Source organism: Rhinoderma darwinii, chromosome 2 (genome assembly GCF_050947455.1).
Source record: "Rhinoderma darwinii isolate aRhiDar2 chromosome 2, aRhiDar2.hap1, whole genome shotgun sequence".
In the NCBI taxonomy this organism is placed as follows: Eukaryota; Metazoa; Chordata; class Amphibia; order Anura; family Rhinodermatidae; genus Rhinoderma; species Rhinoderma darwinii.
The window spans coordinates 400,933,438-400,961,400 of NC_134688.1; the positions used below are offsets into that span (position 1 = coordinate 400,933,438).

Sequence of the window (27,963 nt, forward strand, 5' to 3'; positions counted from 1 at the left end):
CAATGGAAACTCATACAGTATTGTATGTTAAATATATACAGACGTTTACCTGCATTGTGGATGTGATACAAATGGAGCCTAAGGGTCCTTTTACACTGGCCAATTATCGGACAAACGTGCATTCACAGATCGCTCGATCCCTATATTTGCCCTTGTAAACAGGGCAACGATCAGCCGATGAACTAACAAACAGTTATTCATCGTCTGATTGTATCGTTTTAAAAGACCAAAATATTATCGTTGTCGACAGCACATCCACCTGTGTAAACAGGGAGACGTGCTGCCAATATGATAGAAATATATGGGGACGAGCAAAGGGGGAATGATCGCTCGTCCCCATACTAGCTCCTTGTGAAACCAGAAAATGAGCAACGGTCAAAGCTCTGTCTCGTGGATCGGCACTCGTTTATACGGCCCTCATCGGATCATGTAAAAGTACCCTTAGCTTCCAAATATTTCCACAATCTTCATAACCAATAGCAAATTTGTCAATGCATTCAATGCTATAAAGTACTGCAACTTCACCAATGTCCACCTAAAGAATGCTCCTAACAACAACTGGATGGAAAGATTTATTACAAAGCTTCTATTAGGTCATTTTATAAGAGATTAGAGCAAATGTTTACAAATTTGGTAAACAGCTTCAATTTCACACGTCCACAAGACTTAGGGATTTACCAACAACCTTTATCTGACTCTCATCAATCATTCTTGGGGAAGGCATGTAGTCCATGTGTTTTTCTTCAATCAGGAACTTATCAGTTTAACAACTTTGAGCAGACCAGATCTATGACCTTGGGGGGTCTACAGTGTATCAAGCCAAATAATAAAGCAGGAAGTGATGGCTTTGAAATGCAATAATATTAATTGAGCCATCTTACTTTACTAATGAATATATTTTACAACGTATTTATGTAGTATGTCATACTTACAGGGGCAAGTTTTATCTGGCGCCCTTTGATTTCGTTTTGGAAAAGTGTTGTATTAGGGGTGGGCAATGGTGAGGTGTAAGCTTTGTATACTTTGTCAGAACATTTTAAGAAATGGCTATTTTTATTACTTGGTACCCCAGAATAATCTCTGCCTTTCAGCAGCCATAACTTTTTATTTTTTCATTAAACTGGCTATATGAAGTGGTTTTTTTTAATGCGGGAGAAATTTTTTTTTTTTTCTGCACAGTTTGGGAGAACAAATAAATGACTGTGTAATTTAAATCGTTTATTTTTGCGGCGTGAATATTAAAAAAGATTATTTTTTATACTTTTTTACACAAAATTAAATTAATTCATCAGATTATTATGGTCGTGTAGATACCTAATATGTGCAGGTTTCTTTGTTTTTATGTAATGTATGGGCAATAAAATATATTTGATACAAAATAATGACTTTTTTGAGGACATTTGTTTATTACTTTTATCTTTTCTTACTTTTTTTTTAATCCCATGAACTGATAACACTTTAGTAACTTTATTTTAGACTTAGAATGTATTAGTATACTCCTGTGTGCTAGTACATTATACTGTGTCACTATGATGCTGTTCAGGCAACACATAGTCACGCGATCAAAGAGGGGAGTTCCCTTTGATCACGCTGCGGTCACGGACAGCAGCGACCAAAGGGTTAAATAGATGGGGTCGGAGTTTTCTCTGCTCTCAGCTGTATTCAGGAGGCTGCTCTAAGTACAGGAGCTGTTAGTTTCAGCTCCTACTTAGAGAATGAGTCGCTCATAAGCCTTTTCTACAGCTACGCCAAAAGATGTCGCTGTAGTCTACGGATTTGCACCGTCTGCCGACAAAAGACAGTGAGTGGTCGGGAATGGGTTAAACAGGCCATATGATATGTGGTGATCAACAAGCATTTTAGATACTCCAAAAGAGAAATGTTCCAAGAACAGTAGTAAATAGTCATGCGAGCAAGATGTCACCGAATTGTGCGCATTATGAAAACGTGTAAAGACACCCTAGCAATGTAAATGAAGGATGCTTTATATAAGAAGATGTAAGTTCGCTCTGCAACTGTCGACCATATAAAGTGACCTAAATGTTTGTAACCTTGACAGACACAGTATATATTATTTACTTAGAAAAAGAAACATTCAGGTTGAAAAGTTAAGGTAAGGAGGAGGAAACAACATAGTAATTTGGTTTACTGAAATCATTATATTTAGTACTTTAATTATAAGTCCCTCTGTCTAGAGTTGAGAAAGGCAAACATTTGGTCTCAATTATACAACACTGCAGGACTTTTTGTGGTTTTCCGTGTACAGAGTAGATGTGGGCTCCCCACATTGAAAGAACCTCAGTGATTAGGTGGGATTTAAATTACCAGCCAGTGTTTTTGTTCTAAACCTGTCATATTTTTTTTAGATTAAACAGGAAGACATCAGCCAAGTGTTAGCTGACTATGAATACATAAGCGTGAAATGGTGCTAAAACACACATGGGATGTGCCCATTTGGATATCCAGAGGCATAGAAAACAATATTGTATGAAGTGGCTGCTATGGGGCCAAATGACCATAAGGGGATACGGAAGTATGCCATATGTAACATAAAATTCAAAGATTTCATATCCTGTGGATTTATACAAGGGTTTATTGATTAATAATGTTGGCAGAGTGGTTAGCACTACTGCGGCATTGGACCCTGAGTTCTATTTTTTTTTAAAAAATTTCTAGTTCTGTCTAGTTCTAGTATGACTGAGACATCATCTGTATGGAGTTTTTCATGATGGTTTCTTCCAAAAAATATGAAAGCAACTGTTAGGCCAGGTTCACACGAGCGTGTTTGGTCCATGATATACGGTCCGTATGTCGGCTGCATTTCCGGGACTGAACACACTGCAGGGAGCCGGGCTCCTAGCCTCACAGTTATCTATGATGCTCGGAGTCCCTGTCTCCCGGCGGAACTACTGTCCCGTGCTGAAAACATGATTACAGTACGGGGCAGTTTTCCGCAGCGATAACTATGATGCTAGGAGCCCGGCTCCCTGCAGTGTATTCGGTCCGGGAAATGCGGCCGACATACGGTCCGTATTTTACGTACTGAACATGCTCGTGTGAACCCGGCCTTAAACTCTGTTCACACTTGCATGTGTTTTTTTTCTGTCAGGTTCCTATTGCTTTTTGATGGTCAGATCAGCGTAGCATTCTGCTCTATTTTATCCAGTAAAAAAAAAAAAGAAACCATATAATCATTGTAAGCTTATGGAGAAATAAAACAGATCAGAACGGATCTATCATATCCATCCTAGATCATTTAGAAATGCAGACCACATTGCTTGTATAAACAGAGCCTAGTCCACCAAGCTCTTATGTTTAAGAATATGTTTTAAGATACAAAAATACAAACAATGTAACATTTGAGACTTTTTCGCCAACAGAGCACAGCTGAACATCATGTGAAAGTAAAATGTTAAGGAAGTGTATATGTATATATATATATATATATATATATATATATATATATATATAGACATATATACTGTGTATATATATATATATATATATATATATATATATACACAAAACTTCTCATTCACACAGAACAAAGTATGTATCCCTGCCCACAGGCCCTAAGTTTGTGTGTGTCGATCTAGCTTTCTCTGAAATTCAATGTGAGAAATGATCAGCCCTACTGGTGATGGGACTAATTTATATTATAATAATATAAGTTAAAAACTATGCATAGCCAAATTCAGATTTTTATTTTATTTTACCGCATTTAGCACCATCCTTTATCTCCCCCAAGTTATACTTATAGGAGACAAGAAAGAAAAAAGGACTATGATCCAGCGCTTGTGCATGAATAAAGGAATCACGGTTCCAATTTTATTGTATAACGAATTATTTTTTTTTATCAAAATGCAAAAAGAAAAAGGATGATACATGCCATGACTAAGGACACTGCACGTGTCTGAAACGCGTAGGCGAAATACGAATGCGATTAACCCTTTTTGCACTTTGATACATTTTTTTAATTCGTTATACAATAAAATTGGATCCGTGATTCCTTTTATTCATGCACAAGCGGTGGATCATAGTCCTTTTTTCTTCTGTTGTCTACCGTTGGCCATACGGAGATCCAAGCGCTGTCTGAACAAGAGTCAATGAACGGTGAGCTGGAGGATCCCCCCCCCTTCCCCATATGTTTTCTAGGAGTCCAGAAAGCTAAGATTTGTGTTGATCGTACATGAGGTCCTCAAAGTGGCCTGCTGTTTTACTAGTCCATGTATATATATATATATATATATATATATATATATATACACATGGACTATATATATATATATATATATATATATATATATATTTATATATATATATATACAGTCTATATATACATATATATGCTGTACATACCTTAAATGTAGTTTATATTGTCTTAATAAAGGCATAATACTTAAATAATAAAAACTTTTTTCAACTAAAGTTTTACATGTTTCTAATAAGTTCTGAGAAGTGTAGGGTAAGGATAGATCATGTCATATTTTGGCAAGCTGAACCCTGGAAGCTTTACAACTAGAGATAAGAAAAGGATTAACCGTACTAGGTCTGAAGTTTATGAACTCTCATTGAACACAATGTTACAAATAGTGTATGTCACAAAATATACACTCCTTTCCAGCTTTATATGATTCCAACCATCCAGCTAGCAATATGTAGATAATCTGAGGCTCACATGACAGCCCAGCACTGCAGCATACTTTACAGACCACAAAAGTTTGTGAATATGAAAAGTCACCATTCATTTTAGCAAGTCCCAGCCGGTGAGCTGTGTGTATTTTTTGTATTTTTTTTTTTTCAGAAGAGGAGGGATAGGGAAAGCCCTAGATTTTTTTTTTATTGTGCTCCATTCCCCCACCCCTCTATAGAAGGAGGAGAGACAGAGTCTGATGATTGAAAACTTGTAAAGATGTGTACTCTATGAAGAAGTCGTAAAGGCTAGAAGCTCATTCAGAACATGGGTTTGTGATTAAAAACCCTCAAGAGGAACATTAAAGGGAGAAGGAAATTTGTCCTCAGGCTTTTCTCTTCTCTCACAAGCGGTCTATGGAAAGAGAAGACATGGGCACTTCAAAGTCAGGCAACCAAAGTTCTACAAGTAGAACAATTAAAATAGCCCTGATCATCTTCATATGCATTACAGGGATACTTGCTTTACTGCTTCTACTAGGTAAGTAACTAATGTAACAACATGTGTAAAATGATAAATTACATTGGAATGTCTAGATTGTTAAGTTTAAATAATAATTTGCATATGAATAATACACAGCATAGAAGTACAATGTGATACATGTAGAATATACTCTCATTATAAAAGTATCTACCAATGGGCACGGAGGGGTATATATAAGCAAACTTAGTGTATAGCTTGGTGAAACGTATATTACATATAATTCTTAATATATTTGGGGGGATTGGCTAATTTACGTGAACTATCTGGGTAATAAAAGTTGTGATAGCTACGGAAGGATAGGAGGATTGTGGTTTGGACATCACATTGAGAGTGTCGAATAGTTTAGTAACAGGTAAATACAATGTGCTCCACATGTTAAGACTTTGTGATTAGATTAGGGATCCAGTTCAGTTTTTAATGTGCTGTAAATGGATACTATAATACTTATTTTGGCATTAGTTTTCATCAATTCCATTGGAATTTCATTTTTTAACATCCAAAAAAGATATATTTTTCCTTCCTTTTTTGATAGTGAGGTAAATAGAGCTACAGAAAAAAACCAAAAACTTTACGCTGTGACAAGTTTTCTTTATGTTTTTCGTGAACTGTTGGAGCTTTTCAATGTTTTTGTAAACTGTTGGTCCATTGACATTAATTAAAAATTATTAAAAAAGCATAACATTTTTTTTTTTTGGAAGAGAGCATAAATAAATAAATTTTCCCTAGAAGTAGCTTCATTTAAGATTTCCTATGTTACATAGAAATTATGCTGTAATTGGAATTCCGTCATCATAATATCCACCCCGTTTCTGCACTGATTGTGTTTAAATATGATACAAAAGTTCAACTAATATTTAAAAAAACGTCTGACATGTCACAAGTTTTGATCGGTGGAGGTTCGAGCGCTGAGACACCCACCGATCACTAAAACAAAGCTGCAGAAGCGCTCAGGTGAGCGCTGATCCACTTAGTTTCTAATTGGCTTTTCTCGGTAACTCGAACAATTGGTGTACGAGCTCATAGACTATCTATTGTTTTGTTTAGTTACCCTTTAACATACTCTCCGGGATGTGTTTTTTTTATTTTCATGCAAAGCAAAGGTGTTTCTGCTAACAGGAGAGAAAACTATTGGAATGAGCTCCTGTGTTGAGTACTATATGCACAGAAACGGGATAAGAATCAGGTCTATTGCTGGCCATAGATGGGTCAATTTGCCCCAATGCAACTCTTGCTCCAGTATTTTTCTGTATCAGGCATACATTGCAAGAAATCTACAATGATTAAAATGATTTCCCTGATTTATCACTTGTATTTTGCAGTACAATATTGATTGAATAATGATTAAATTCTACAATTATCAGTAACGATAGAATAAAATAGAAAATATTGAACACAAATTCTCAATCTGCTATAAACTATAGAACAAATGCACATAAACATACTGATCATACTGATAGGTTAATTGGCTGCCTTTAAAATTGACCTCAGTGACTCTCTCTGAGAAATTAGATTAGGAGCTCCTTTGGGGACAAGGACTGATGTGAGTGATGACAATCTTCTGTACAACTCCCTGGAATATGTTGATGCCATATAAGCAATGGAAAATATATAAATATTTTCTGATTATTGTAAACAATTATTTGTTACACTTAAATGCAGGCACAAGATGCCTAGAGGCAGTTAGGACAGTGGGTGTATAGCAGAGCTCGGGGGTGCTGTTCTCCTTTGTTCTGATGGCTCTGTCAGTTAGCTGCTATTTTCCAGTCACTGATGCCAAGTGTTAAAGCTCTGCACCCACTGTCTTGACTACTCATTGGTATCTTAGGCCATGTTCACACATTCATGATTTGATGTAGATTTAAGCGTGGATTCCATGTCTAAATCCTCATCAAATCCGCTCACATTCCACATTCAATGCAAATGAATGGGATAGTTTATAACCCATTCACATGAAGTGGAAAAAATCTCTGTGGTCATTATTCAAACTGGTCATTATTCGGATTTAAAATCTGCTGCATTCTCATTATTTGCATGGATTCCGTACAGAAAAGCTATAGATTAGCCCCCATTGAATGGCAATGTGGCTAATCTGTGGCACATCCACGGGAGAAATCCAAGTTTCAGCCTTGGATTTCTTCCATGTTTTTTTTTTTTTTTTAAATCCACTACAAATTTGCCTATACCAAATCGCGAAAGTGTGAACACACCCTTAGGGAGGTTGGTCTCAGGGGCGGACATACCGCATGTGCAGCCGGTGCAGCTGCACAAGGGCCCCGCGTGGGAAGGGGGCCCGTTCCTCTGCTGGCCGACTCAGTTCTCAGCTGCGCGATGCTGAGGACTGAGACAGAGGCCCGTGGACCACTGGCGTAGCTATAGGGGTCGCAGCGGTCGCAATTGCGACCGGGCCCCGAAGCCAGGGGGGCCCACGGCCCCCCGCACCACATCAATAAAAAGTTACTATAGTAACTCGGGCCGCGGGCCCCTGTTACTATAGTAACATACTTTACTTACCTTCCTGGTTCCGGATCGCAGCGGAGGTCCTGACGTCAGGCGCTGTGCGCAGCACATGACGTCACAGCGCTATGCGCCGCGCACAGCATCGAGACGACAGAACTCCCGCCGCGGCCGAAGAGGAAGGTAAGATAGCCCTGACTGGCGGGGTCCGACTCCTGGGACCCGCCAATCAGCTGTTTTGAAGGGGCCGCAGCACTCGTACGAGAGCTGCTCCCCTTCATTCCTGTCACTTCATTCCGGTCACACTGTGAATCGGTTTCGGCGATTCACAGTGTGGGCGAGTAGTGAAATGAAGGGGAAGCAGCTCTCGTACGAGTGCTGCGGCCCCTTCAAAACAGCTGATTTGCGGGTCCCGGGCGACACATCAGCTATTGATGGCCTATCCTGAGGATAGGCCATCAATGTTTAGGGACTGCACAACCCCTAAGCCTACGATGTAGCAGGCTTAGGGGGCCCATGAGACAGGATCACAGATTGTGTGATGCTGTCTGCTGGGCCCTGTATCTAAGCCAATCACATGGTAGGCTTAGATACATGGCCCATGCGTGATCCTGTCTGCTGGGCCCTGTATCTAAGCCTACCACACTGTAGGTTTAGATACAGGGCCCCAGCACACAGTAATCTTATACTGTATAAGATTACTGTCTGCTGGACCCTGTATCTAAGCCTACCTTGTGGTAGGCTTAGATACAGGGTCCCACAGACAGTATCACACATGGGCCCTGTATCTAAGCCTTAGGGTATGTGCACAGACACTAATTACGTCCGTAAGTGACGGATGTATTTCGGCCGCAAGTACCGGACCGAACACACTGCAGGGAGCCGGGCTCCTAGCGTCGTACTTATGTACGACGCTAGGAGTCCCTGCCTCGCTGTGGGACAACTGTCCTGTACTGTAATCATGTTTTCAGTACCGGACAGTTGTCCGGCAGCGAGGCAGGGACTCCTAGCGTCGTACATAACTATGATGCTAGGAGCCCGGCTCCCTGCAGTGTGTTCGGTCCGGTACTTGCGGCCGAAATACGTCCGTCAATTCCGGACGTAATTAGTGTGTGTGCACATACCCTAACACATGTGTTACTAATCATTTTTTGTGTGTTTTCTTACAGGTTCGGTCGTTGGACTACGGCGGATTCCAGGACTACTTCGATGACAGCTTTTTTTTTTATTAATAAAATGGTTAATGAGGGTTGTGTTTTTTTTTTTTATTTCAATAAAATATTTTTTCTATGTCTTTGTGGTTTTTTTTAAACTATATTACTACCGCCTTAGTAATGGCCGCCGGCTGATTGACAGCATCCATTGCTAAGGCAGGGCTTAGTGTTAGCCGGTGCAGAGGCTAACACTAACCCCCTTTATTACCCCGGTACCCACCGCCACCAGGGGTGCTGGGAAGAGCCGGGTACGATCCAGTACCTGACCATCTGTAGTGATGGTCGGCCACTGGGGTGGCCGCAGGCTGGTATTATCAGGAGGGGAAAGGCCAGATACAGTGGCCCTTCCTACCCTGGTGATGCTAGGCTGCTGCTGCTTTATTGTATCTGGCTGGTTATGAAAATGGGGGGGACGCCACGTCATTTAAAAAATAATTGGAAAGAACGATGTCGGGTCCCCCCCAATTTTCATAACCAGCCAGATACAACACAGCAGCAGCAGGCAGCATTACAAGGGTGGGAAGGGCCACTGTTTTTGGCCTTCCCCAGCCTAATACTACCAGCCTGCGGCCACCCCGGTGCCTGCCCGTCACTACAGCTGGTCGGGTACTGGTTTGTACCCGGCTCTTCCCAGTACCCCTGGTGGCGGTGGGTACCGGGGTAATAATGGGGGTTAGTGTAGACTCTGCACCGGCTAACATTAAGCCTCGCCTTAGTAATGGAGGTTGTCAATCAGCCAGCGGCCATTACTAAGGCGGTGATAATAAAGTTTAAAAAGATACAAGCACATAGAAATTTTTTTTATTGAAATAAAAACACAACCCTCATTAACCATTTTATTGAGAATAAAAAAAACGCCGTCATTGAAGTCCTCGTATCCGAAGTCCAACAACCGAACCTGTAAAAAAAACACAAACACACAAAAATAATCAGTAACACATAAAGAAGCAAAATTATTATTCTTACCTTTCCTGGGTCCAGCGCTGGAGCCGCAATGTCAGCGAGCTGGGCCCTGTATCTAATCCTATCATGTGTGATACAGTCTGCTGAGCTGTGTATCTAATCCAATCATGTATGATACTGTGCTGGGCCCTATATCTAATCCGATCATGTGTGATACTGTCTGCTGAGCCACTGTATCTAATCCTATCATGTGTGATACTGTCTGCTGAGCTGTGTATCTAATCCTATCATGTGTGATACTGCCTTCTGAGCCACTGTATCTAATCCTATCATGTGTGATACTGTCTGCTCAGCCACTGTATCTAATCCTATCCATAGTTTATAGGGTCGTAGTGCTATAGATATGCTATGCTGTCTCCTATACACACACTTTTTTTTGGGGCGGACACATATGTATTGGGGCTATTTCCCGGACATTTTAAGCCCTGAGGGTATGTTCACACGGCAGCGTCTGTTACGGCTGAAATTACTGTGCTGTTTTCAGGAGAAAACAGCACCGTAATTTCAGCCGTAATGGCATGTGCAGGCGTCTTTTGCTGCGTCCACTACGGAAGTAATTGAAGCTGGTTTTCCATGGAGTCCATGGAAAACGGCTCCATTTACATCTGAAGAAGTGACAGGCAGTTTTTTACGCGCCGCCTTTCGACAGCGGCGCGTAAAAAAAAATGACCATCGGCACAGAACATCGTAAGACCCATTCAAATGAATGGGCAGATGTTTTCCGACGCTTTTGAGCCGCATTTTCGGATGTAATTCAATGCTAAAACGCCCAAATTACGTCCGTAAATAGTGTGTGTGTGAACCCAGCCTTAGTGACGCCCCGGCTGCTAGTGCTGCATTGTTGGGTCACTTAGGAGACCCAGCGATGCAGCTGAAAGCGGACCGTCGGCCATGAGAAGTTTGCGGGGTGGGGGGGGGGGGGCCCTGGCACATTATCTGCACAGGGGCCTTTTGCAGTCTGTGTCCGCCACTGGTTGGTCTAATGACAGTGGCACTTTAAGTTAGAAAGATACAGCTGTTTCTTTTAACTGTGATTTAAGTAGAAGGTTGTTGTTGTAGTGATACCTTCTATTGGTTAGGCCCTGTTCACATATGCATTCGGATTTCCGATGTTCTGCTCTGTCAGAGGAGCAGAACAACCAAAATTCTGAAAGGCCTGGCTCCGTTGTACAATGGTGACAACCGGTGCCTGACAGAACCAATTGACTTTAATGGGCTCCTGCATTCTGCGCTACCGTTTTTGATATTTTTTATGGAATCTGCGATGGAGGCCCCTAACAGAGCCTTCAACGCAGATGTGAACAGGCTCTAACTGGAAAAGTTGAAAGTACAAGCTTTCAAAACCCCTTACGTTTCTTTGTCAGGCGTGTTACAGAACTGAATGTAAAAATCATATATTTCTAGCTAAAACATGAGAGAAGTTACAATGTTACCTCCGAAACACATGAAGGATAATAGCTGTTATAAAATCAAAGATACATGGAATATTGAAGGTCCAGTCTGATATTGCGTATGAGCAGCGATAGAAAACCGCACTTAAAAAACGCATAATTTGGTGCGTTTTTGATGAGGTTGTGGTAAACAAAAAAAACGCAACCACATCAACAAACACACCAAATGATGCGATTTTTCAGTGCGGTTTTTTTTGTTTTTTTTTAAAACTAGCATTTTTGGCCAAGTTATGACCATTTTTATATTTATGCAAATGAGGCTTTCTAAAGTACAATTGGGCGTGTTTAAAGTAAAAGTACAACTGGGCGTGTATTATATGCGTACATCTGGGCGTTTTTACTTCTTTTACTAGCTGGGCGTTGTGAATGGGAGTGTATGATGCTGACGAATCAGCATCATCCACTTCTCTTCGTTAACACCCAGCTTCTGGCAGTGCAGACACACAGCGTGGTCATAACTTGGCTAAAAATGCTCGTTTTTAAAAAAAAACAAAAAAAAACGTTACTGTTATCTACATTGCAGCGCCGATCTGCTGCAATAGGAGATAGGGGTTGCAAAATCTGGTGACAGAGCCACTTTAATGTCTGAATGGAACCCTAGGGTAAAACGATCAGGATCAGAGATAATAAGGAACCGACACATGATGATTAGTTGTGGCTCTCTTCACACTTCACAAGTGTGAGGTGTTAGAAATACAGTGTCTGTAGAGCTTTGATCATGGACAATATACATGGCAATAACATTGTTGTAATCCTCAAAAATTCTGCCTTTTGTAATTAATTTTTACGCAAATTCAGAACTCGAGAAGGAAGCTAAAACTGAGAAGGTAAATGTGTCGCTATACTAAATACAAAAACTTTGTTGCCATGTAAGTCTGATGAAAGTTCTGTGCGAAAGAGCTTTGATGTGTGAAGGGAGCTTATCTCCAAGCCATATGTCAGCTCCTAAATTACTCTAGTTTAAAGGGAATGTGTTGCCAGAAAAACATGTTTTTTTTTTAAAAATTAAACATTTAGTGTGTGGGTGATTAAACATGGTTCAAATTTTTTTTATTTTTTTCACGAGTCAGGAAATAGTCAGGAAATATTATAAATTAATTCTAATTTATAATACTACCCATTTTTGGTCACTAGATGGAGCTAGTTCCCAAAATTGCAGCATTGCAACATTGGGTTAAAAGCCCTCGCTCTAGTGAGCTCTCAGCATCCCCCCCTCCTTTATCCTGGCTAGTGCCGGGATAAACGAGGGGTTTGAAAGGTTTAACCTCCTACACTGTGTGTCGCCATTTTTTGAGGTAACCCACAGTGTAGTAGGTTTACATACAGTAGTAAACACACACAAACACTAACATACATTGAAATCTCTTACCTGCTCCTGCCGCCGCGGCTCCCTCCGGCCCGTCCGCTCCCTTTGCTGCCGCTGTTCCATGTGCACAAGTCCGGAAGCCGCGACCGGAAGTAGTAATATTACTGTCCGGCCGCGACTTCCGGTCCACATGAAAATGGCGCCGGACGGCGCCAATTTCGAATAGGACTGTGTGGGAGCGGCGCATGCGCAGTTCCCACACAGACGCCGTACACGGCAGTCAATGGGACGGGAGCCGTTCGCAGTCCCTATGGGACTGTGGCTGCCGTACTACATGTCTGTGTGTGTCGTTAATCGACACACACAGAAATGGAACAAAAAATGGCAGCCCCCATAGGGAAGAAAAAAGTGTAAAAATAAGAAACAGTAAAACACAAACACACAAATGAAAATAAACGTTTTTATTAAAGCACTAACATCTTTAACATATAAAAAAATTATTTGTGATGACACTGTTCCTTTAAGTTATACAGATAGTGATCAGGTACCGCAGAGTCAGACTGGCCCACCAGAGTACCAGGGGATCAGGGGCCCCATAGCAAACTTTTGACTGGGCCCCCCTCCCCTGGGTGCCACACACAGCCCGCCCTTGTAGATAGTGCTATACAGCCCCCCTGTAGACAGTGCTATACAGCACCCCCTGTAGACAGGGCTATACAGCCTCCCCATACAATGCTATACAGCCCCCCTGTAGACAGAGCTATACAGCGCCCCCTGTAGACAGGGCTATACAGCCTCCCCATAAAATGTTATACAGCCCCCCTGTAGACAGTGCTATACAGCGCCCCCTGTAGACAGGGCTATACAGCCTCCCCATACAATGCTATACAGCCCCCCTATAGACTGTGCTATACAGCGCCCCCTGTAGACAGGGCTATACAGCCTCCCCATACAGTGCTATACAGCCCCCCTGTAGACAGTGCTATACAGCGCCCCCTGTTGACAGGGCTATACAGCCTCCCCATACAGTGCTGTACAGCCCTCCCTGTATAATACAGTATAATGCCCACACAGATTCCCCCATACAGTATAATGCCCCACACAGTATAATGCCCCCTTATAGCTGCTCCCACAATATAATGCCCCCCAGAGCTGCCCCCACACTATAATGCCACCCATAGCTCTCCCCACAGTATAATGCCCACCATAGCTGCCCCACAGTATAATTCCCCGACAGTATAATGCACGTCATAGCTGTCCCCACATTGCAATGCCCCCATACAGTATAATGCAGCCCATAGCTGTCCCCACAGTATAATGCCCCCGCAGTATAATGCCCCCATAGCTGTCCCCACAATATAATGCCCCCACAGTATAATGCCCCCATAGCTGTCCCCACAGTATAATGCCCCCACAGTATAATGCCCCCATAGCTGTCCCCACAGTATAATGCTCCCACAGTATAATGCCGTCCATACAGTATAATGCCTCTCATATAGTAAAATGCTCGTATAGCTGCCACCATATCTGCCCCCCTTCCCTACCCAGTATAATGCCAAATAGTGCCTAATAGAAAAATAACATGACGGGTGGTGGATCCTTTCCCTCCGGTCTGTGCTGTGAGTGACTCGGCGCAGACAGGTGCGAGGCCACTCACGCCAGAGTGAATGCTGGAGCAAGGAGCCGTCTGCTCCTTGCTCCAGCATTCAGGAAGTGGGACCAGCGTGGTCAGTGCTGTGTGGTTACGGGAGCCCTGTGGGCCCCCCAGGCTTAGAGGCCCAGCCTGCAACCCCTAGAGCTACGTCACTGTTACAGTAGCCTATGGCAGAGCAGGGCGATACCTACCTGCTCTGTCATAGTGTTCAATAGCAACTGAAGGTAGCAGACACTATTGAATGTGGTGTCGCTACTGCTGTAGCAGCCATAGCGGCTGCTAGCGGCGCCTCCAGGCATGGCAGCATGGACCCCTCATGCCGTGTTACGCCACTGCAGGGGATCTTCAATGGCAACAGGGTCTGGCACTCTTATAATGGGCCTCAGCAGAAGACATTCTAATTTGGATCTGACATTGAAACAAAGCATTTACCTATAGGCTCTATTTATTATGGGAAGAGTCACAAATAACTTATTTGATTCGTTCAAGAATAAATCCTGCTTGTGCAATAATTACAACAAGATTACAAAGCAATAAAAAGTGGACATGCACATGTTCTGTATAGATGGGACCTCAGAATCAATTAACCCCATTTCAACACTGAGGATCAATGGTCCCTATCCTGTAGCTCCCCTGCTGTTGCTAATTGATTGACCGCCAGCTTGTTATGGCAGCGGTTAACATTGGCGATAACCCTAAGGGTATGTTCACACAGCCTATTTTCAGCCATTTTTCGGGCCATAAACGCCCATGAAAAACTGCTAAAAATACGGTGGCTGAACACCTCCAAACATCTGTCCATTGATTTCAATGGGAAAAACGGCATTCCGTTCCCATGGGGCGTTTTTTACACGGCCATTTTTAAAAACGGCGCGTAAAAAAGCTCCCCGTAAAAAAGTGCATGTCACTTCTTGAGACGTTCTTGGAACCATTTTTCATTGTCTCAATAGAAAAACAGCTCCAAAAATGGCCGTAAAAAAAGGCATCAAAAAATGCCTGATGCATAAAAAACGACTTTTAGGCTATGTTCACACGGGGTATTTTGCAGAGTTTTTTGACGCGGAAACCGCGTCGCAAAACTCGGCAGAAACGGCCCGAGAACTCCTCCCATTGATTTCAATGGGAGGCGTCGGCGTCTTTTTCCCGCGAGCAGTAAAACTGCCTCGCGGGAAAAAAAAGCGACATGCCCTATCTTCGGGCGCTTCCGCCTCCGACCTCCCATTGACTTCAATGGGAGGCAGGAGAAAGCGTATTTCTCGCTGTTTTATGCCCGCGGCGCTCAATGGCCGCGGGCGAAAAACGGCGCGATAATTGCCGCGAAAATCGGCGTGCAGGGAGAGGAATATCTGCCTCAAAGTTCCAAACGGAATTTTGAGGCAGATATTCCTCCCCCAAAATACTCCGTGTGAACATAGCCTAAATCAGAAGCTATTTTCCCTTGAAAACTGCTCAGTATTTTATAGCCGCTTTTTGTTAAGCGTGTGAACATAGCCTCAGAAAGGCCCCCATGGCTGCCATATATAGTTGCCTATTAGGCTATGCCTTAGGCATTGCCTAATACAGCTGGTGCCTATTAGTTTTTCACTGTCAGGCACTAATTCAATGGAATATATAGGTAAAAGCCCGCTACTGAAACAAAAAAAACAAAAACTTTAATAAAGTTGTTTAAATAAAAATAAAGTATAAACACATTTTTTTTACAAAGACTAACGTTTATTGAATAAAAGTCAAATCAAACATAAAAATACTGTACCTATTTTGTATCCCCGTTATTGTAACAACCTGCAGAAAGAAGGTAACATATGTTTTATACAGTATGTAAAAGCAAAAACCTTCAACATTTTTTAATACAAGTTAAAGAGGCTGTCACCACATTATAAGTGCCCTATCTCTTACATAATGTGATCGGCGCTGTGATGTAGATTACAGCAGTGTTTTTTATTTAGAAAATCTGTCAATTTTGACGGAGTTATGACCTATTTTAGATTTATGCTAATGACTTTCCCAATAGACAACTGGGCGTGTTTTTACTTTTTGACCAAGTGGGCGTTGTAATGTCGTATGACGCTGACCAATCAGTGACCAATCAGCGTCATACACTTCTCTCCATTCATGTACTCAGCACATAGTGATCTTGCTAGATAATGATGGGCTGTCACTTACTCACACATTAACGTTACTGAAGTGTCTTGACAGTGAATAGACATCGCTTCCAGCCAGGACGCGATGTCTATTCACAATCCGGACACTTTGGTAACGTTGTGTGGGATTTACAGCACAGCAAGCGTGATCTTGCTGTAAGCTGTCATTTACAGCGTGATCTCGCAAGATTACGCTTGCTGTCATTAAGTCCCACACAAACGTTACCAAAGTGTTGGGATTATGAATAGACATCAGGTCCTGGCTGGAAGCGATGTCTATACACTCTCAAGACACTTCAGTAACGTTAATTTGTAAGTGACAGCACATACTGATCTAGCAAGATCACGATGTGCTGAGTAAATGAATGGAGAGAAGTGTATGACGCTGATTTTTCTAAATAAAAAACTGCTGTAATCTACATTACAGCGCCGATCACATTATGTACAAGATAGGGCACTTATAATGTGGTGACAGAGCCTCTTTAAACGCTAAGATATACAGTATGTACCCCAAAATAATACAACTTGTCCTACAAAAAACAGCCCTCCTATATGTATGTGAATTGAAAAATTAAAAAGTTATGTCTGTCCAAACGCAGTGAGACAAAGGGAAAAAAAAATCCCCGCATCCTCAAGTCCAGAATTGGCTGCGTTCTTAGGCTGGAAACGCACACCGAGTTTTGCTGCCGATGTTAATGTAGATTCTTGAGCCAACGCCAGTAGTGGATCCAGGAGAAATGAGAAGTTGTTCTTCCTTTATGTTTCCCATTCCTTTTGAATCCACTTCTGGCTTTGGCCCAAACATTTGCATAAAAAAATCTGTTTCAAAATCTGGAATAAATACTTGATGTGTTTTCATCTTGTGTATCATGGAGGAAACATTGTAACCGCTTTTATGTTTTGGCTATAATTGTATGTTTTTTACATTCAGTTTTGTAACATGCCTGAAGAAAAACCCCTGGTGTTTCAAAAGTGTTCAATCCCAACCCAATCTTTCTATTTAGCATTAGGGTATGTGCACACGTAGTGTTTTCAGGCGTATTTCGTGGCGTTTATGTCTCGGAAAACGGCTGAAAAAACAGAAGCAGAACGCTTACAAACATCTGCCCATTGATTTCAATGGGAAATACGGCGTTCTGTTCCGACAGGGCGATTTTTTACGCCTGCCTTTCCAAAAATGGCGTGTAAAAAGATGCCCATAAAAAAGAAGTGCATGTCACTTCTTAGGATATTTTTGGAGCCGTTTTTCATTGACTCTATAGAAAAACAGCTCCAAAAACAGCCGTAAAAAATGCCGCCAAAATCGTGAGTGGCTTGAAAACAGCTCTGTATTTTCAGACGTTTTTGATTTTGTGTGTGCACATACCCTTTGGCTGGATTCACACGAGGTCATTACGTTCGTAATTGATGGACGTATTTCGGCCGCAAGTCCCGGACCGAACCCAGTGCAGGGAGCCGGGCTCCTGGCATCATACTTCTGTACAATGCTAGGAGTCACTGCCTCGCTGCCGGACAACTGTCCCGTACTGAAAACATGATTACAGAGGCAGGGACTCCTAGCATCGTAAATAAGTATGATGCTAGGAGCCCGGCTCCCTTCACTGTGTTCGGTCCAGGACTTGCGGCCAAAATACGTCCGTCAATTACGGACGTAATGACCTCGTGTGAATCCAGCCTTACACTAACAACAAACCTGGTCCAGGTAAATTTCAGTGGACATTTCGGCCACTTGTAAGAGCAATCTGCTGGGGTCGCAGTTTAAGAAAATGATTTTTGTTTATTTTAATTACATGAATATATACATTGAGGAATGTTAAAAGAACCCTAAACTCAACATAATGAAACAGTCAGGAATCCCCCCCCCCCAAAAAAAAACAGACATTGGAATCCAATGGGGGAAAGGAGGCTTTTATGAAGAAGGAGGAAGCTACACAGACATATGCACACACCATCAGTGGCATTCTGGAGGCTGGGTCAAAAATCCGATTTTTCTGACATATCTGCTATTCATAGAAAGCTATGTCGGAAACCCATTTGATATGGATTCTATATTTGTTTCTTATTTTATGCAAATTTCAACAAAGTCAATTATTATTGGTTGTTGTAGGTGATAATTATAAATGCAATATTAAGGAGCTAATGAGATTATTCTGCAATGCATTATGGTTCTTGCATGCCAATGTTTCAAAAAAAATTGATATTATTACAATGGAATCTTAACCAAATTGAAAAAATCATTGTAGCAGCCCAAGATAATTGAAACCCTTCTCATTCAAAATTAGGCTGTAGACAAATCGACAGGTACCCAGTGGTAACTCCAGTCCACTTCTTGTGCGTCAGGCTTCTGGCCTTGCTTTGCATTCAGGAGCCTTTGATGAATGACCCTTATTGTGGCACATTCTATGCCTGTCAAAATATTTTTTCAGTCTCCTGAGGCGTGACTGACCCTATCTGAAGTAATGTAGCAGATAATCGGGCTTTGTGACAGGAAGTGCTCTTCAGAAATCACATCAAACGCACCACACATGACAAGAGCTTTCTGCATTGCTCGGCAGAATCTGTGCCAGGCTGAAGTTCACACAGCAGAAGACAACAGAACCACATTACCAACCACAATTACATTACACTGCTAAAATGCCTTTTATTTCTCCACTGCTCAATACGTGTCGCATGGTCGCTGTGAGCTCATCCCATCATCTTCTCATGAGATTAATTACAAAAACATGACAAATCTGACGAGTTTATGGGGTATCCGGACGCAGCAGAGCTGAATATGTGACTGAATTGTTTCTTTTGCAAACACAATGACTAAGGCCTGATTCACACGAGCGCTGCGCATCTCGGACATGAAAAACTTCAGTTTTTCACATCCAAGGTGCATCCGTGCTCAGCGCTCTGGGACGCAATGTCACGCATCCCCCATAGTTGATAGTCTATGGAGGGATGTGTGATGCGTGAAAAGAGTGGACATGTCCTGTTTTCCCATGGACCCTTCACACGGTCCATTGAAACAACGGCTGTGTGAACGGCCACATTGAATTACATAGGTCCGTGGGATGGCCGCTGTTTCAACGGCTGTCCCACGGACGTTTAACACGCTCGTGTAAATAAGCTCATGGGCTAGCACAGAAGGGTTACCTACAGTCCTATGGAAAACTACCAACATCACATCTGAGTATGACAATTAGGTCTGCTACATCTGTATTTCTTTGCAACATCTGTGAATTTATATTGATAGACACTGCTTATTTTTTCTTGTTTTGCTATTATCAGTGCAATGCAGATGGGGTCGACTTCAGTGCATCGTCTTATTTGCTGTAATAGCAACACAAAATGGTACATGATATTAAAAAATGCTGCTGGTTAAGACTAAAATGATATGTAATTTGAAAATAATCTAAGATCTTTAAGGGAAATAGTTTACATAAGACTACATTTCCTGCATTTTGTGGAAAATATGCAGCATTACATATCATTATGAGGCATTTTATTATGGGGGCCTAATTTAGATGTATTTTCCAGTACGAACTGCTAACAAGACCAAGCTGATAGTAAACATTCTAGCACCAGTTTGTGGACTTCTTGGAAATCTTCCATGTCATATATGCAAATATTTATATAATTACTGTGTCTTTAAGACCCCCTGCAGACGCTGCAGATTTTGTTGCAGATTTTGTGCTTGCTGCAGAAATAACTACATTCAGATGAATAGAACTGATTTTCAGTCAAAAAATGTAATCTGTAACGTGTGCAAGGGGCCTAATACCATTAATTTAGGGTCGTCTTGCTCGACTAAATGCACATGTTCTTTTAATAAAAGGGATTGGTAAGCAGCAGCCAAAAAAGAACAGGATCAGGCAGGTAAAAATTCAACCCCAGCAATCTGTGCTTGCCCTGGTTGTGAACTGCTAAGTGCTATAAAAATCAGATTGTGAAGTGGTCCCTTCAACTAGATCTGCTGAATAAAAGCTAATGTCCATGTAGCAGCAGCTATCCCATTGTTATTGTCCTAGTCGATAACTCTGGGTACCATTTTGTGCTGCCCATAGGGGTTGTTCCACTCCATGCACAGGAGAATGGGGCTGGTAAAGATCTTTACTTGTCTGGGTCGGTTCACATCAGCGTTCGCTTTCTGTTGAGGGGTTCCATCGGAGGTTTCTGTCTTAGAACCCCGCAACGGAAAGTCAAACGGAAACCACAGCTTCCGTTTGCATCACCATTGATATCAATGGTGACGGAAACATTCCTAATGGTTTCCGTTTGTCACCTTTCCGGCAGGTTTAGGGCGGGTTCACACGTGGCGGAATTTCACTGAAATTCCGCTGCGGACACTCCGCAGCGTTAATCCGCAGCGGTGCCGTTTGTCCATTGACTTACACTTTAATTTAGCAGTGTTCGTTTAGACTAGGCGTAAAATTCCGCTGCGGAGCATAGGCTGCGGAGCGGAATTTGGTGTCCGCAGCATGCTCTGTCTGTTGCGGAGCAGTGGCGGACTCATGGCGGAATTTCTCCATTGACTTCAATGGAGAGTCAAAATTCCGCAATGAAGTCCGCAGATCTTATGTGTGCTGCGGAGCGTATTCGTTTTACTACCATGACATTTCTTCATTCTGGCTGGACCTATGTATTTCTAGGTCTACAGCCAGACTGAGGAAGTCAATGGGGCTCCCGTAATTACGGGAGCGTTGCTAGGAGACGTCTGTAAATAGTCACTGTCCAGGGTGCTGAAAGAGTTAAGCGATCGGCAGTAACTGTTTCTGCACCCGGGACAGTGACTACCGATCCCAATATACATGTATCTGTAAAAAAATAGATAAGTTCATACTTACCGAGAACTCCCTGCGTCTGTCTCCAGTCCGACCTCCCAGGATGACGTTTCAGTGTAAGTGACGGCTGCAGCCAATCACAGGCCAAGCACAGGCTGCAGCGGTCACATGGACTGGCGCGTCATCCAGGGAGGTCGGGCTGGATGCCGAAAGAGGGACGCGTCACCAAGACAACGGGCGGTAAGTATGAATTTCTTTGACTTTCACTAGGGAAAGTGCTGTCCCTTCTCTCTATCCTGCACTGAATAGGGAGAAGGGAAGCACTTTTCCTGCAGTCCGCAGCGGCCAGTCCGCATCAATTTTCTGCACATTTTGTGCAGATCCGCAGCAGAATCTGCAACGCAGATTCTGTGCGGCATTGATGCGGACAGTTGCGGAGGAAATCCGCCACGTGTGGTCATGCCCTAATGCTTTTTCGACGGAATCAATAGCGCAGTCGACTGCGCTATTGATTCCGTCGGAAAAAAGGAAACCTGACAGAACGGTGACAAATAAACTCGGAGCCCAGATGAGACTCCTAAATTAAATCATACCTCAGATAAAAAGCCCTTTCATGACCAAAGGTCATTGATGCCCCTGTGTACAGGTCGAACTTTCCATTTCTGATATGCACTTCTTTACGATAATATCTTTGCAACCGCTTTGAATATCACAACTATTTTTACTTTGTTTTTTTATACAAGACTTATGAGGCTTTAATTTTCTAGATTAGTTTAATTAATTCTGCGTTTTAAATTTTTATTATGAGCAGACAAATCACAAAAAATGTGAAAAAATAACCAATTTAAAATAAATTGTTATTTTTTATATATATATATATTTATCTATACTATACTATATATATATATATATATATATATATATATATATATATATATATATATATATATACATACATACACTGTACAGCTCTGTAACAATTAGTCTTCTTCTCTCTCCGTCACCCTGGATCGCTGTGGGGGGAGAGTGAAGAGGGATATATGCACACGACAGTAATAAAAAGTCAACAACGGATCAACTGTCAGTTTTTCATGGCTGTTTTACATCAATGTGTCTCAAACTTTTAATCTATTTCCCGGCCCTCTGACCGTTTTTAACCGCCATTTGCCATCTGTTTTTCATGGACATTAAAAGAAATGGATACATTTTTAATTGTATGTTTTTTTTTGACCCAACCCCCTGAAAACACCACAGTGCCCATGTAGATAGTGACACAATAGCACTGTAGATAGTGACACAATAGCACTGTAGATAGTGACACATTGCCCACATAGATAGTGCCAGTGCCCACATAAATAATGCCCACTGTAAATAGTGTCACAGTGCCCAGATAGGGCCACAGTTCTCCCTGTAGATAGTTCCCACATAGTGCCACACACAGTGCCCATGTAGATAGTGCCACAGTGTCTCCTGTAGGTCGTGCCAATATAATGCCACAGTGCCCATGTATATAAGGCCACACCACCTGTATATAGCACCCCTGTAGATTGCACCAGCCCCCTGTACATAGCGCCTCTCCCCTGTAGATAGCAACATCCCCCCTGCAGATAGTGCCACCCCCCTCGAAAATAGCAACCCCTTCCTGTAAATATCACCACTGTAGTGCCTTGTAGGAGCGGAATCCCTCTGGCTGGGGATTCTGTACCTACAGGGAGCCCCTGATGTCTCTGTCCATATATGGACAGTGACGTCAGGGTTAACTATAAAAGCGGAATCCCCTGCCAGAGCGGGGATTCCGCTCCAGGAGTAGCCCCTGGCGTCACTGTCCATATATGGATAGTGACACCAGGGGCTTCTCCAGTAGCGGAATCCGCGGCCAGAGCGTCGACCAGGGATTTCGCTCCTAGAGAGAGCCGCTAACGTCACTGTCCAAATGGACAGTGCCATCAGGGGCTCTCTAGAAGCGGAATCCCTGGCCAATGTGATCTGACACCGGGGATTCCGCTCCTAGAGGGAGTTCAGGTGGCGCTATTTACAGTGGTGGGTGCGATGCTATCTACAGCGGGGGGGGGGGGGTTTGCTATCTGCAGGGGTCGGTGGCACTATCTACAGTGGGGATGGGGAGATGGTGGGGGCTCCCTCTAGGAGGGGAATCCTCGGCCAGAGCGCTGGCTGGGGATTCCGATGCTGGAGGGAGCTTAGGTGGCGCTATCTACAGAGGGTTTTGCGCTACCTACAGGGGGTTGTGTGTGGCGCTATCTACAGTGGGGGTGTATGCCGAGGCTCTCACAGCCCCTCACATGAGAGTGCAGCGCTGCTCACACTGAAGCTGCACTGCACTCATTAAACCCATTCCAGGCGGCGCGTAAAAAAAATGACCGTCGGCACAGTACATCGTAAAACCCATTCAAATGAATGGGCAGATGTGTGCTGACGCTTTGGAGCCGTATTTTCGGATGTAATTCGGGCTAAATTACGTCCGTAAATAGGGTGTGTGAACCCAGCCTTATACTTATCTCTTCCTTCTCTTGGCTTCTCTCACCATGTTCAGGACCTTGTGTGCTAGACACCTATGAGGTGCTTGCATTAAAAAAATAAATAGATAATTGTCCTGTCAGTCTGGCTTAATATTTACAGCTGAGCAATAATGAGAGTGATTGGATGAGGCCATCTATATACAAACTCCACCCCAAAGAATTATACAGGGGTAGGCAAACCCCTTAGACTTCTTCACATCTTTGAAATATAATAATGTTTACTCTGATCATGTATTATAAGATGGTGGTTAACATTTGCTGGTTGCTTTTTTCGTTATATACTCTACATCTGTAATGTTGTAAGATCAAAGACTGAACTCATCTATATACGAAATACTTAAGAGAAACAAAACATGTTTTGAAAACGGCAGTGGGTTGTTTGACAGTAGGTTACTGTTATTACTGAACAACAACACAGTTTTACTGACGCATGAATGTCAATGGTCATATGGTTACTGTATAAATAAAGGAATCATTTTTCAATATAATGTCCTTTTTTTAAAAAGAGAATACATAATATGAGTAGACTACTTAGGGCAATGCACTGTGCACAGACCCTGTATGGTGGGACAACGAGTCCCTACAAGTTCGTAATAACCCATGTGCCATCGTATAGTTCATCCGTAGAAGGGATGCATTATGCCATGAATTTTTCTCGCAGATTCACATAAAATCCATGAGAAAAAAAACTGTGCGTGGCTCCGCATATAGAAGTATATGGCCAGTGTATTCAAAAAAACATAATACAGTCATATGCATGGTACTTTATTCATATTGGTACCCAGGGTACCTCAGGCGGCGCCACTGAAACCAGCTGCTGCCACCGCCACCTCCTGCTGCACTATAATTGTACCTGCATCTAGGAGACAGATACAATTACTGTACATGCGCTGCATAAGCGCTGGATGGCAGAGCACATTCCGTTCCCAACCAATCAGCGCCTTTCAAGGACGTAAGCAGCGCGATGACATCATCGTACTGCTTGCATCGTTGAATGGAAGGGCAAGGCACCCTGCCAATCAGCGCCTTTCAATGACGCAAGAAGCGCGATGATGTTATTGCACCGTTTGCATCGTTGAAAGGTTCTGATTGGCGGGGCAGAATGCCTTGCCCTGCTATTTTAATGCTTTAATGCTTTAATGCTTTTAATGACGCAATCGATGCAATGACGTCATGACATGCTCAGAAGAGAGCAGGCCTCCATTGCAAGAGGACGGCGTGGGAATGGGATCAGGTGAGTATGTAAAGTTTTTTTTCTGTTAAAAGTGTGAGGGGCTATATGTGGAGCACTATCTACAGGGAGGGCTATATGTGGGGCACTATCTACAGGGGTAGGTATATGTGGGACACTAGCTACAGGGGGGCTAAATGTGGGGCACTATCTTCAGGGGGGGCTATATGTGGAGAACTATCTACAGGGGGTCTATATGTGGGGAACTATGTACAGGGGTAGGTATATGTGAGGCACTATCTACATGGGTAGGTATATGTGGGGCATTATCTATGGGGGCTATATGTGGGGCACTATCTACAGGGGGGCTATATGTGGGGCACTATCTACAGGGGGGCTATATGTGGGCACTATCTACAGGGGACTATATGGGGAGCACTATCTACAGGGGGCTATCTACATGGACTATCTACAGGGGAAGCTATGTGGGTCACTATGTACAGGGGCCTCTATGGGGGGCACTATCTACAGGGGACTCTATCGGGGCACTATCTACAGGAGGCTCTATAGGGGGCAATATGTATGTGGGGCACTGTCTACAGGGGGCACTATGTAGGGCACTGTCTACAGAGGGCTCTATTTGGGACTCTGTCTACAGGGGACTCTATGTGGGGGACTGTCTACAGGGGGCTCTATGTGGGGCACTGTCTATAGGGGGCTCTATGGGGGACACTATCTACAGGGAACTCTATGGGGGCACTATCTACAAGGGGCTCTATGGGGGCACTATCTACAGGGGGCTCTATGGGGGGACACTATCTACAGGGGGCTTTATGGAGGGCAATATCAACATGAGGCACTGTGTATGGGACACAGTGTATGGTGCTATTATACTGAGGGACGCAGTATATGGCGCTATTATAATTAGGGACACAGTGTATGGCGATATTATAATTAGAGGTGCAGTGTATGGCGCTATTATATTTAGGGGCATAGTGTGTGGCGCCATGAGAATTTTATCTTCATTTATAGGTGCAGAAATGTTTGAAAAGTGAGAAGCTGAAGACATCTGAGCGACATACTACAGAAATGGGCTGTGGCCAGGAGAAGTCATCATAGAGGTGTGGACCAGATGGAGCAGAAAAGAGAAAAAGAACAATTAGAATCTGAGAAGACGTCACCTGTGAGTCACTTAATGTAAATGTTTATTCTGCCTCTAAACAGTACTGTAGTCACTGTATGATCTGCGCGAGATGATGGGTGGTATTATTATTTTTTTTTGTGTGAAACAGCAGCTCCCAGTATATTCTTACCATTGTTTGGGCCATTCTGGGAGCTGTAGTTTTACGCTGTACAAACCTATATGGCAGGGGGCACACTAAATTGAGCTGTATTTGGGCTGGTGCTGTATTTATGTACTGAGCTTGATTCTGGTGTTGTATTTATGTACTAAGTTTGGCTCTGGTGCTAAATATATGTACTGAGCTTGGTTCTGGAGCTGTATTTATGTACTGAGTGTCACGATCTGTGGGTATGTGGACCCACTAGGTCGCCCTGCCGTAGCAGAGTAGCAGCTGACCAAACAACAGTGTACCAAGTCTCTACAAAGTCCAAGCACAAGGGTACCTGTAATAGTCCAGACAGTAGCAAGGCTAGGCTCAGATGGTACTTTGACGGCAGGTGATGCAAAATGTGGCAGGATGTACCAGGCGTGGAAGATGACACTAGACGGGGTGTATGACTTCAGGTGTAGCAGACAGCACAACACGACTCCAACACTAGAGAGGGCACAGGAACAAATACAGCACGGGATACAGGATACAGGTAGCAGGGCACGGGGACACTGGGAACAGGATACGACTAAGGGACCAGGCAAGGCGTGAAAGGGCAGGGCCCTTTTTATAGTCCAGGGTGATCTGGGAGTAATTAGTAAATTCTTTACATGTGCCCATTGAGGCCGGGAATGAGCTCGTCTGCGCACCCTAGTGGTCACTGGACCGCTGCATGTGCTGGTATCTCCGGGGAGGGAGACGTCAGCAGGATGAGAGGGGTCTGTGGTCCGCGACCACGGCCTTTACACTCAGCTTGGTTCTGGTGCTGTATTTATGCACTGAGCTTGGTTCTGGTGTTGTATTTATGTACAGAGCTTTGTTCTGGTACTGTATATATGTATGAGCTTAGTTCTGGAGCTGTAATTATAATGTAATGTAAGGATATATTTATAATAAAATTGCAGATGGAATGGTTTTCAATTCATTGTATATTTAATGGGAACCTGTCAGGTAGTTTTAACCCCTTGAACCCGCCACCATACGGTAAAACATGACCTGACAATTTTTACAAACATTCCCTTGTATGTTTTTTTCAGATGCAGCAAAATCTATAAAATCCGCTTTTAAATCGGCACACACTATATGCTAATTTCTTATTAAAGGGTCATAGGGTGGTGCCGCTATCCTGAAGAGTCACATAATCCTGCCTCCAAACCCACCTTTCCATGCTTGATTGACATCCCCCTGTCTGTTATACATCACTACCAGTTTCCTACAACCTTCTCGTATGTGCCATTGCCATTGGGCACGCATCGTGCAGCGAGGTGTACTCTGCTCGGCTTCATCGCTGCACCGCGCATGCCAGTGGACTACAAGGCGACGGTGCACCAGCAAGAGTTGGAGGAGGCTGCTAGTGATGTGGAACAGCCAGGGGGATGTCAATAAAAATCTGGGGGGCGCCATTTCAAGTTTTGCCTCAGGCAGCAGAATAGCTAAAATCGGCCCAGTTGGTATCTTCGTCCTTTCTAAGTTCAGTATTTCTTCATTCTGGTGTTCTAGGGATATTCTAATATTACTGAAACATTAGATATTGCATGTCAGTGCTCATTTAGACACAAACACATTTTGATTATGGTTTTCAATATAAAATGTACCGGCTTTGTTTATGACTCAAAATATGCGCTTTATTCATTAACTTATTTCCCATTGCTTATATAGAAACAAAATATTCTGCAGCCCTGTGAAGAGATTGTCACCATTCTCATCAGTCTCTGTCCCCTTTGGGGTTTATAATCTAATTTTCCTATTTCAGTTACACACTAGAGACAATATCATAGGAAGCCAATTGACGTATCAGT

General features: G+C 42.9%; 1 protein-coding gene across 1 annotated transcript in view; it reads left to right on the plus strand.

The window, feature by feature from the left end:
• Window positions 1-4,885: 4,885 nt before the first annotated feature.
• PHEX (phosphate regulating endopeptidase X-linked) overlaps window positions 4,886-27,963 on the plus strand; it is a 239,938-nt gene continuing 216,860 nt past the window's right edge. The window contains exon 1 of the mRNA XM_075850790.1: window positions 4,886-5,173. Coding sequence (XP_075706905.1) covers window positions 5,050-5,173 — 124 coding nt within the window. The 5' untranslated portion in view covers window positions 4,886-5,049. The remainder of the gene's footprint in view (window positions 5,174-27,963) is intronic.